General features: G+C 42.2%; 1 protein-coding gene across 1 annotated transcript; it reads right to left on the reverse strand.

Annotated features, from left to right (window-relative positions):
- Window positions 1–6,702: 6,702 nt before the first annotated feature.
- LOC133930728 (putative glutathione peroxidase 7, chloroplastic) lies at window positions 6,703–10,947 on the reverse strand. Its single transcript, XM_062377449.1, has 6 exons — window positions 10,522–10,947; window positions 9,044–9,120; window positions 8,887–8,948; window positions 7,769–7,887; window positions 7,476–7,643; window positions 6,703–6,926 (listed from the first exon to the last, which is right to left on the reverse strand). Exons 1-6 carry the CDS (start codon window positions 10,723–10,725, stop codon window positions 6,897–6,899), a joined length of 660 nt encoding a protein of 219 aa, XP_062233433.1. The 5' UTR covers window positions 10,726–10,947; the 3' UTR covers window positions 6,703–6,896.
- Between the last annotated feature and the right edge of the window lie 398 nt (window positions 10,948–11,345).

The following is an 11,345-nucleotide window of genomic DNA, read 5'->3' on the forward strand; positions in this document are numbered from 1 at the left end:
TTGACCGACACGATTTTCATATATTTATCTGTTTGCCCACGTAGAAAAAAGAATAAAAACTGCAAAAGAAAGTCAAACTTGTACAAGCAACTGGATCTGATTTCGGTGGACCATTCACGCAGGTGTCATGCGACCACACCCTCCGCCTCTGCCCCGGCCACGGCCCGGCCTGACGAGGCGAGCAAGTGCGTGTATGTTCTTCTAGTCCTCTCATCCACACATACTAAGTGGGTGGAGGATAGAAATCCTTTTAAGTTGGTCTCCATCCACATCCACTAGCAAGGTGTGACTAAAAAAATACACCTCACTCACATGGTTGAGCCTTTGAGATTTATTTGGAATTATACAAATATAATGAGCTAAGCCTATATATTCTAACAATCCCCTACTAGATCTCAAAGTATCATGAAGATTCGCCTTTTCTCAATATTGTTTGATATACCAGTGTTTCAATAGAGATTGTTAAGTTGAACATCCACCTAGAATATTAAGCTATACTTATTCACAACTTGGACAATGGATTAAGCCTTGAATTGCAAGTCTTGTTCAACAGGTTTCACTTGAAGTCATAATTGATACTTAACTGCTAGTAGGTTACCCCATTGGAGGAGCATATAAGTCATACTCTATGATCTCTTCGTGAGTTTATTAGAGATCACCAAAGTCTCATAGACTGCGACAAACAGTCATGCTCATATAGGTGTGTTCGTTCAAAAATGGCCTACAAGTTAGCATCTTCGCTAATTAAAACCAACAAAACACATTAAGACAATAACAAACCTGCCTTACAGATTTCTCGAGTCTTTTATTTTTACTCGAGTGGGTTGTATGGTACTCTACTTTAGTTAACCAATAGCTTATTCTTTCCAGGTGTCGGACCCCTCCTTTGGGGTCACCTCGTGTAGCTCATACCAGTCCCTGGATCAGTAGCTGGTACGCACAAACTCCAACAGAAGTAGACATCATAGTCATACATTGAATAAATACGATAATAAAGTACATTACAAAGTTCATTCCAATAGAAGCCCAAAGGCATAATTTACAAACCCTCAAAATACAGCGGAAACACACAAAGCGACCCAAGCCCTACAGGCAACTTGAGTGCAGACGAAACCGGCTTCTCTAATCATCATCTTCTCTTCCGACGAAGTCAACCTCTGGATCATCTGGATCCACAATTAGCAAGTGTGAGTACATAAGGTACTCAGCAAGTCCTACCTTAAGGGGAAAAATTAGATGCTTAAGGGTAGATCAAGGATAAGGCTGTAGAGTCTTTTAGATTTTGCGGAAAGCTAGTTTTATTGATGCAGGGTTCATTTTGCAAAGACTAACTTTTAATAAAAACACTTCCAAGAGAAATACATAAGTTGAGCTTATGGGGGTTGACGGCCCTGGGGGAGATACATCCGTCCCGCCAGTTCCCACAAGTCTTTTGCCCGCGGACACACAGTCCAGGAGGCTTAGGGCACAAAGCCAAAACCATTCTTTTAGAAAACACGGGCACACAGCCCACTCACACGCCAAGGAGATACTCACGCCGAAAAACTAATCATTGTGACCAAACCATAGCATGTCCTTGACCGAGGACACGGCTATCCGGATAGGTTTAACACTCTGCAGAGGTTGTACACTTTACGCACAAGATATGCACAGGCTCCCACCTTAGCAACTGGTGAAGCCGTCATAACAAGACGTAACGACCTCACAACGAAGCCACAATATCCACCCATGGGGCACTAAGATACCAGGAGCTTTAGAAGAAACACGGGAAAGATCACTTAGCAATCCCAAGGCTTGACTTAGCCTCAACAATATCACCAGCCGGACCTTGGGCTACACACTACCCAAGTCTTCTCCTGGTCCCCATTGCCACTACCGGCCTCCGGGTGGGTACCGCACTAAGTCAGAGGGGTTAGGTCAAGTCCTGCCCATACAGGCCATGTGGTTGTACGAGGGGATACTAGGTGAAATGTCACAGCGAACCAGTCCTTATATGACCGAGGTACGAGTCTCCCAGCAAGAACATCACAAAGGCGAACCTTGCTCCAAGGTAGTTCCCACCTTCGTGGGGCACATTACTCACCCTCGTCAACACTACTCTAGAGTTTTCCCAAGAACACAAGTTTTACACGCACACGCACCAAGCACACATCACTTCACATTGTAAAGCATGATTATCATATGTAAATAAACTAGTTCTTTCTTTTGAGCAAAGCAATCCTAAGCATACTAGTAAACAAGCATTCATCCGAACAGTCATTATAGTTGATGTTGGGATTCTTCTAAGGTTTCAACGGAATAAAGGTAACAATGACAAGGCATGGGATAAACAAGCTGGGTCATAACTATTCTAGCATTTCTTTAAAATCACAACTATTAATCTAATCATGCATACTCCTATTGTTTGAAACAACGGCTCTACGGGTTGTATTTAAAAATATAGGATCAACATGATCAACGGTTGTAGGACTTGCCTTCGTTGAAGTCCTCGTCTGCTCCTTCTTCAAACTCCGGGTCCTCGGGGTCGTCCTCGAATGCTCCTTCCTCTAATAATCGCAATAACGACAAAGGCACAATCAATCAAACAATTAAAACAATGACCAAACAATTTACAAAAATTATGAAATTGATATGGTTGGATAGATCTCGAATTTAGATGAATATCGGTGGAAGAATCAACGAAAACGGAGTTAGGACGGAGGAGAAACGGGCTTCGGAAGTTTTATCGGGAGAAAAATTCAGAAAAAGAAAAGGGGAGAATATTCCCGGAATATTCGGCTGAGTCGGCTCGGACTTGGACTCAGCTCACAGCTTGGCTCGGGCTCGCGGCTCGGCTCTGGGATCGGCTCGGCTCACTGTCGGTGGGCTCGGCGGCTCGCGGCTCGGCTTCAAAGGGACCCACATATCAGTTGCACAGGGGGGAGGAATATAAGAGACAGAGAGAGAGAGAGAGAGAGGAGAGCAGAGAGGGCGGCCGGCTCGGGCACAGAGAGGGAACGGGAGGGAGAGAGAGGAGCGACGGCGGCGCGGCGGCGGGCCGGCGGAGGCCGGCGACGGGGCGCCGGCGCCGGCGGGCCGTGCCGGCGGAGAGCGGCGGTAGGGCACCGGTCGGGGGCGGCGCCAGCCAGAGGGAGAGCGGCTCGACGCGGAGAGCGGAGACGGTGCACCGGCAACCGGAGAGCGACAACGCCGGAGACGAGAAGGGCCAGGTGCGTCTACGGGGAAGGGAAGAGAGAGGAGAGGACCGGGAGGAAAACTCACCGGCGGCGGGGCTCTCGGAGCGAGGGCGGCGGGGTGGCGGAGCACTCGGGGAGAGAGAGAGGGTGGGGGTGAGGTGATGTCGCACTGTTCACCGCTTTATAGCGGCCAGCGGGGCGAGGAGCGGCGCGCGGGGCGAGGCGACTCGGGGCGCAAGACGGCGCGGGGCGCGAGGCACGGCGCGGCGCGGCGACGGGACGGCAGACGCGGCGCGCGGCGACGGGACGGGGCGGCAGGCGCGGCGCGCGATGACGGGACGACGAGTCACGGGGAGAGAGAGAGAGAGAGAAAGGAGAGAGGAAAAGGGGGGGAATTAGGGATTTGACACCAGGTCCTAATTCACGGGATCTTTGATCATATATGTTGGGTTACCACTATTGTATAACTCACATATGTCTCATATCCATCTCCTTTGATGCATTAACTATCACATTTCGTGATAGTCCCTTTGTAAATTGATATATCAGGTTTTTAGCCGTTTGGATATAATTCAACGCTATCACTCTAGAGTTTCTCAATTTTCTAACAGATTTTCAATCTTCTCTTTACATGTCTTGAGGATTTTATGTTGTCCTTAGAACTATTCACTTTGACAATAACCGTTTAATTATCACGGTTTATAAGGATAGCCGGTATCAGTTTTTCAACCATTGGCAAATCCATCAAGAGCTCACACAGCCATTCTATCTCAACAGTAGCTGTGTCTAATACTGTGAGTTCTGCTTCCATGGTTGACCTCGTCAATACGGTCTATTTACAAGACCTCCATGAAACAGCAGCACCGCGAAGAGTGAATACATATCCACTTGTGATCTTGATCTTATCAATATCGAATATCCAATTTAAGTCACTATAACCCTCCAGTACTGATGGATACCTAATATAGTGAAGTCTAAAATTCATAGTACCTAGAAAGTAGTGCATGACGCGATCAAGCGCATGTCAATGATCATCACTCAAGTTAGAAGTAAAGCGGCTCAATTTGCTCACAACAAATGAGATGTTAGGGCTTGTAGCACTAGATAGGTACATGATTGATCTGATTATCTGGGAGTATCTCAATTGATCCCTAGAAATTCTTTTATTCTTTGAAGTATTAAGCTAGGATCAGAAGGTGTTGGAGCGATCTTCATGTCCATAGAGCCAAAGCGGCTCAAGATCTTTTCCATATAATGAGATTGCGAAAGTGTAATTCTATTCTCACCTCTGATCAACTTAATGTTTAAGATCACATAAACTTCTCCCAAATATTTCATATCAAAATTCCTAGACAGGTATGATTTGATCTCATTAATCACATCAAGATTTGTCCCAAAAATCAAGATGTCACCAACATACAAGCACATAATAACTCCCTCACCCCATCATGGTGATAATACACACATCTATCGGCTTCATTAACAACAAAGCTCGCAAATGTTAACGTTCTATCAAACTTTTCATGTTATTTCTTAGGAGCTTGTTTGAAGTCATATAAAGATTTCAACAACTTACATATCTTGTCCTCCTGACTTTCTACTACAAACCTATCAGACTGATCCAAATAGATTTCCTCATCTAAATCTACATTAAGGAAATTTGTCTTAACGTTCATCTAATAAACAAGAAGACCATGTGAGACAGCCAAAGAGAGTAGTACTCTTATCGTGGTTAGTCTAGCGATAGGTGAATAAGTATCAAAGAAATATTTGCATTCTTTTTGGGTATAACCTTTGACCACAAGCCGAGCCTCATACTTTTCGATAGTATCATCAGTCCTAAGCTTCTTTTTTAATACTCACATACAACCTACAGGTTTACAAACAAAAAGTCGATCTGTGACTTCCCAAGTCCAATTGACGAGAATGTAATATATCTCGCTATAAACAACCTCCTTCTAGTAGTCTACATCTGAAGATGCATAAACTTCTAAAATCAACTTTGGAGTGTCATCCACAACGTAAATAGTGAAATCATCACCAAATAATTTTATTATCCTTTGTCTCTTACTCCTTCTCGGAGCTTCACTATCCTCCTCCTCAATAACTAGCTCAAGTGATTGTTCAAAATACTCGAGTGGTGTGATAGGTTCAAGAATTATCACAGAGATTTGACTAGAAGTGTTATATATAACCTTCATAGGAAATATGCTCTCAAAGAAAGTGACATCTCTAGAATCCATAATTGTATCGACTAGCATGTTGGATAGCTCAGATTTAACTACTAAAAACCTATAGGCAATGCTCTGATAAGCATATCCCAGAAAGACATAATTCATTGTCTTAGGTCCCAACTTGCGTTTTTTAGTTATTGGTACATTGACTTTCGTCAAGCATCTTCAAATGCGCAAATAAGGAAGTGATGACCTTTCTTCCTTCTCATTCTTCATATGATATTTTCTCCTTATTCTTAGTAGTAACTCTATTTAGAACATGACACGAAATCAACAAGGCCTCTCAAACCATACCTTAGATAGACTCGCAGTGTCTAACATGGTATTAACTAGGTCAGTCAGGGTGCAGTTCTTTCTCTCGGCTATCCCGTTTGATTAGGGTGAATAGGAAGACGTTCTCTCATGAATAATTTCATGTTCCTTACAGAATAAGTTGAAATCACTTCAGAAGTACTCTCCACCACGATCCAACCTAATTTTTTTTATTTTCCTTTCTAATCGATTTTCAACTTCTACCTTATAGATCTTAAAGTAGTTTAGAGCCTCATCTTTTGATTTCAATAAATACACATAACAAAGTCTAGATGCATCATCGATTAAAGTCATAAAATATCTTTTTCCACCCTTCATCAACACTAGTTTCTGAGAAGATGACTTTTGAAAAGCTGAAAAACTAGTTTCTGAGAAAATTAACTAAAAGTTGATAAGCTAGTTGAAATGAGCTTTTTTACTTTTGGCGTGCTTAGAAACCAAAATATTATTGTAAAAGCCAATAGCAAAAAATCATCAGTCATCAAGCAGAAACCAGCTTTTCAGCCCAAAAACCAAAAACCTCGGTCCAACCAAACACAGCTTTAATCCCACACGAAGAAGCCTTCACGATCATCTGATCGCTCCAGGGATCATGATCAGAGGGCTATGGAGGACGCTACCCTGTAGGAACAATCCGCATTTTTGTGTGAAGGCATCAGCGACGAGTGGACGAGATAAATGTGGAGGGACCTAATCAGTTTCGGTGAGGATTAAGTCATGGATTAGCCCAGATGATGGTCAAATGTCGATTAATTAACAGAAAGTATCACATTGGGTGATGCTAAGTGGATAGCACGGTGACAAGACTAGCAATGCCACCCGCACGCACGGTGCGGCACGAGACTCCCTCAGGACTCGGAAACAGCACGCCCATGACGCAACTCTATGAAGCTACAGGTGAACTAAGAATTCTGAATTCAGGATGCTCAAAGCGACAACCCTAGAAGTTACTTCATCAGGCAGAGTTTTAGGCCTTCAGGGGCAGATAAAGTCCAGATTTGACAGTCTAACGACTAATATAGTCTCATGATACATCTATATGCATGTATACATAATCAGTGAATTATTATACAAAATAAGAAAGAATTATATTAAGGAAAAAAGTATAATTATGTAAAACTCTAGCTTTAAGACGAGGCCTATATACACATACTCAAGAGAGACTTGGAAATACTTATGCCGCAAGGAGTTTCTGGATGTCCTTCTGCAAGAAAATTCATATCAAGGAGGCTGTGAGCAGTCTGGAAAGGCAAAACATGGCAGAAGAGAAAAACTGCAGGGGAGACAGAATAAGAGGTTTGGCGTTTTCTGTTCTTTTCTTTTGCTTTGGAAGCAAGTGGTTTGATATATTATAACCGGAAGAGGACTAAGGAACGTGCAACTCAAGTGAATACAAAAGTTGAAATTTCTAATATTGACACCAGCCGAAAGATTTCAAAGGTAATGAGTGTATTTAGCAAAGCAGTCTTAATGGCACTGAAATATGATAAAAGAATGGGTCGAAAGCAGGAAGTGAATCAATTCTATATCAAGACAAATGGACTTGTAACTGATGGGATTTGGCTTTCCACTTCAAAATGACAACCCAAAACACAACTAAAGGTGAAAACTGATCTATTACTGCAAATTGAGAATATTTTATACCAAAACCAGCACCGTACGGCTTCTTTTGGCAAAGAGGGCTCAAGTTTCCAAATCAACTGAATGTAAAAATCAGGTGTGTTAGAATGCGTTACAGACAAAGCTCACGTACCTCAATCTGGAATGGTGAAGTTGTAGGCGGATATCTCTCCACAACTTTGCCATTTTTGTCCACTAAGAACTTCTCAAAATTCCACTTGACTAAATCACCCAAAAATCCTCCAGCACTAGACTTCAGAAACTTATAAATAGGAGCTGTATTAGGTCCATTGACATCAACCTGATATTGTACAAAGAAGCGCAAAAATGTCATCTTGCATTCATCTCCTATTGTAAAGTTTGGCAGTAGTTATTGGGGGAAACTATAGAATGAATTACTGACAGAGCTGCCTGCAATTAACATACCTTGTCAAAAATAGGGAATTCAGCTTTAAACCTTGTACATGCAAACTGCTTTATCTGTGGATTTGATCCAGGTTCTTGTGCACCAAATTGGTTGCATGGAAATGCCAGAATCTCAAACCCTGCATGTCAATCCAACAGTTATTGGCCACTTCCTCAGACTTTAGGCAGTTTTTGATCCAATCAGAAGCATCCCAAATCCCCAATCAAGGTCAGGTCAATTGGCACGTTGAGATGGGTGGGAGCATAACAGAAGGGAATCACATATGATTTTTTTATGTAGCCACATAATTTAAAGAGGCCATGATCAGGCAAGTTGACCAGTAATTGGGAACTAATTTCACTGCTACTAATCCTAGCATTCCGGAAAAATATATACAGATATATGTCATGCTTAAACATAACTGGAAGGAAAAAGAAAACAGCAATAACATCAAAATGATATGAAACAAGAAGCATGCTTTAAAGGACTCGAACAAAAGAACAAAAATGGTATTCTGCATATGGCATTAGGTTGTGCAACAATCGTAATACCATGACTCAATAAACATCAACAGTTTTTTTTTTCTTGAGAGAGGAGAATGCACATCAAACAGTTTGACATTCTAAACTAAGTGCTGAGTGCTAACTAAGGGAGGATCCTCCTCACAACAATGATATTTGTAATGACTGTTGGGAGATATATCAGGCGAGAACTATGATGATAATTCAAGACCTAGTGAAAGGCTATGGGAACCTTAACTTCTCAGACATAGGTCAGCTCCACATGTAATACAGAGAATCTGCAATTGCGTTGAGGCGACCTCTAGAATAAGAGCACTAACTATATGTGATTGACGAAATGAGGTCACTAATGCAATATGGAAAGGTCAAAAATAATTGAGTGATCCTATAGATGGGCATGTATAAAGAAACATCAAAATATTAATAACAGAGTTAAACTATTGCCTTTGGATGAATGCTTTGATGATATAGTTAGGATCACACACATTAATGAAAGGGTACAGCAACTTAACATAATTGTAGTGCCTCGTTGTTTCTTTTTCAAAATAATAATGGCTGATTTAAATTTCCTAAAGTGATAGATAAGGAAGCTATTGTTCAATGTGGATATATCATACCTTGAGTCTTGTACTTCTCATAGAGATGAGATAGTTCAGTGTAGTTCGATGTTGTCAGCCCACTGGGATTAACAGATGAATGCCAAGTTAAATCCCAAAAGATACTGAATAAGTTATCATACTAGGTAGTTGGTGAACAATTTGTAAAGGAAATTACCACTGAGAAGCAACATTAACAATCAGCAGGGCCTTTCCCTTGAACTTGCTAAGAGGACTATCTTTTCCATCAATGTCCTGCACAATGGAGAGTTATTTCAGGTACAAAAGCTTAAAATACGCAGACATATTTCATTTTCTTAAGGTGCATTTATTCTTTCATGCATCAATATGAAAGATGAAAACAAATTAAAGAGTGTGGAAGAAAAGCAGTGGAAAATACAAAATTCAGATATAACAAAACAGCCGAAAAGACCCAACTCTGTATTGCTTAGAACAAAGATGAACACATCAAAACTAATGAGTTAATAATGCCCCACTGCTAATTTTACAGAAGTTCATATTTAGCCACTAAACAAATAGTATACCATACAAATTTACATATTCCCTCTCCATTTTACTTGTTCTCAATGTGATCCTGCATGTGCAATCTGATTAGGTCTGCAACTAACCAGTCTACTATTTTTACATTTGTACTAGCACATAGATGGTAAATAGGTCCAACAAGTGTAGGACTACATAAATTTTCTACATCCAAAATATAAGCTTCAAATAGTTGCCTTAGAATTTCACGTGCACCAAAATAACACCAAAAAAGACTAAAATGCTTAAACAAGTTCCAAGAAAAACTGAAATATGTTACCAGCTCACAACAATTGGAACATACACGTGGATAAACATACGTATTTTCAAACGGATGCATTGTCATCTTAAAGCTTAACTCAGATGCAGTACTTATTTCCATAAAACATGTGTATCTGATAAGAAAAGGTATGTTTTGTACAAGTTCTTGCAGATCTACTAACTTTTTACGATTCCATCCCAACAAACGATAATATCCAAAAAAAATTATGTGGAATGGTTGTGGAAGAACAAGCAAAACGTACTTTTCATCTTCCAAAATCGGAAAATTCAGCGAGTATTCAGCCTATTGTTCAACTTCCAACACACTGCAGCCTTGATACCTTATGTTTGACTCTGATTTGCAATACTAACCTTTTACTGCAGTTACCTGATTTGGCCAATTTCAATCAAGTTGAAAAACATTACAACCTCAACAGCAGTACCTCAAAACATCTAATTCTATAAAAACTTGGCACATCCTACAACTTCCAACATATTGCAACCCGGATAGCTAATGGTGTACTCCTTTAACTTCGAAAATAAAACTTCAAACATGGTCGACAACACCACAAAACATTTAGAATACCACCAATCCATCTATAGTTGCAGCGCTCCCCACATACCCCAACAACGCCACCTCAATACCTAACAAGGTAGTAATATCGTACCGCAACAAGCAGCAAGACAAAAACCGTCCAAATTTCTGACGAATTCCACGCGTCCTTCCATTACTCCCGCGCAAACGATTACAGGCATCTCGCACGCCACACGCAACGCATCCACCACGGCAAACTATCGCGAAAATAAGTTACGAGGCCACGGCGATCGAAGATCCCAACGGAACAAAACGGTCACCTTGACGGTGAAGCCGTAGATGCTCTTCTCGGTGGCGGCGGTGGCGGTGGCGACGCCGGGCGCCCGCGGCGCGGCGACGGAGACCGTCCCCCAGGCCGCCGAGTGATGCGGGAGCCGCACGAAGGCGGCGGCCGAGGGGAGCCGCGAGGCTGCGGCTGGGAGGAGGCCAGTGAGCGCGGCGGCGGCGGCCGTGGCGGGAGCCATGTGGCTCGCGGGGGTTGGAGCAGAGAGGGAGAGGAATGGGGAATCGCGGGACCAGGGGTGGTGCGGTGCGGTGGCGAATCAACAAAGACCGGTGGTGCTGGCGGGGTCGGATTGGTCGCGGCGATTCTGGTGGATGCTCGTCCCTGGCTGGCTGGTGATGGCGGCGGAGCGGACACGTGAAATGTTTCGCGCCGGACGGGTGTTGGTCATTTTCAATGGCGAGCAGAGGAAGCTGGACCAGGCAATTGTCAGAATCTTTATCCGCTTCGTTGCAGTGTACGGAGTCGCACATTTATTGGGGCAGTGGAAGCGGATGGTCCCGGTAGGGATGTAATTTCTCTATTTTCTAGGTCATTGATCCATACAAAATTTAAAAAATCAACTACGATTCACTCCTACTCAATTAAATTAAAAATAATAAATTAAATAGTGACGGAGAACTCTGGTATCTCTAGGTACTGATACTAGCGCTACTGTTTTGCTTTGCTGGTCTATGGATGGGAATGTGGGATTTTTTTTATTTCTATTTTTAAATTTAGCAAAAATAGTGGTTCGTTTAAAAAAATTACAAAATTTTGTGTCTGCTCCTAGTTTTGCAATTTTTCAAATGAGTGCGTATT

This window comes from Phragmites australis, chromosome 10 (genome assembly GCF_958298935.1).
Source record: "Phragmites australis chromosome 10, lpPhrAust1.1, whole genome shotgun sequence".
NCBI lineage: Eukaryota > Viridiplantae > Streptophyta > Magnoliopsida > Poales > Poaceae > Phragmites > Phragmites australis.

Excerpts from the sequence above, each read along its gene's own strand:
- LOC133930728 (XM_062377449.1), bottom strand. The coding sequence starts at position 10,725 with ATGGCTCCCGCCACGGCCGCCGCCGCCGCGCTCACTGGCCTCCTCCCA. Across the intron at positions 8,949-9,043 it reads GTTAATGTTGCTTCTCAGTG|TGGGCTGACAACATCGAACT; the intron begins GTAATTTCCTTT and ends TGTTAATCCCAG. Across the intron at positions 7,888-8,886 it reads TGAGAAGTACAAGACTCAAG|GGTTTGAGATTCTGGCATTT; the intron begins GTATGATATATC and ends ATTGACATGCAG.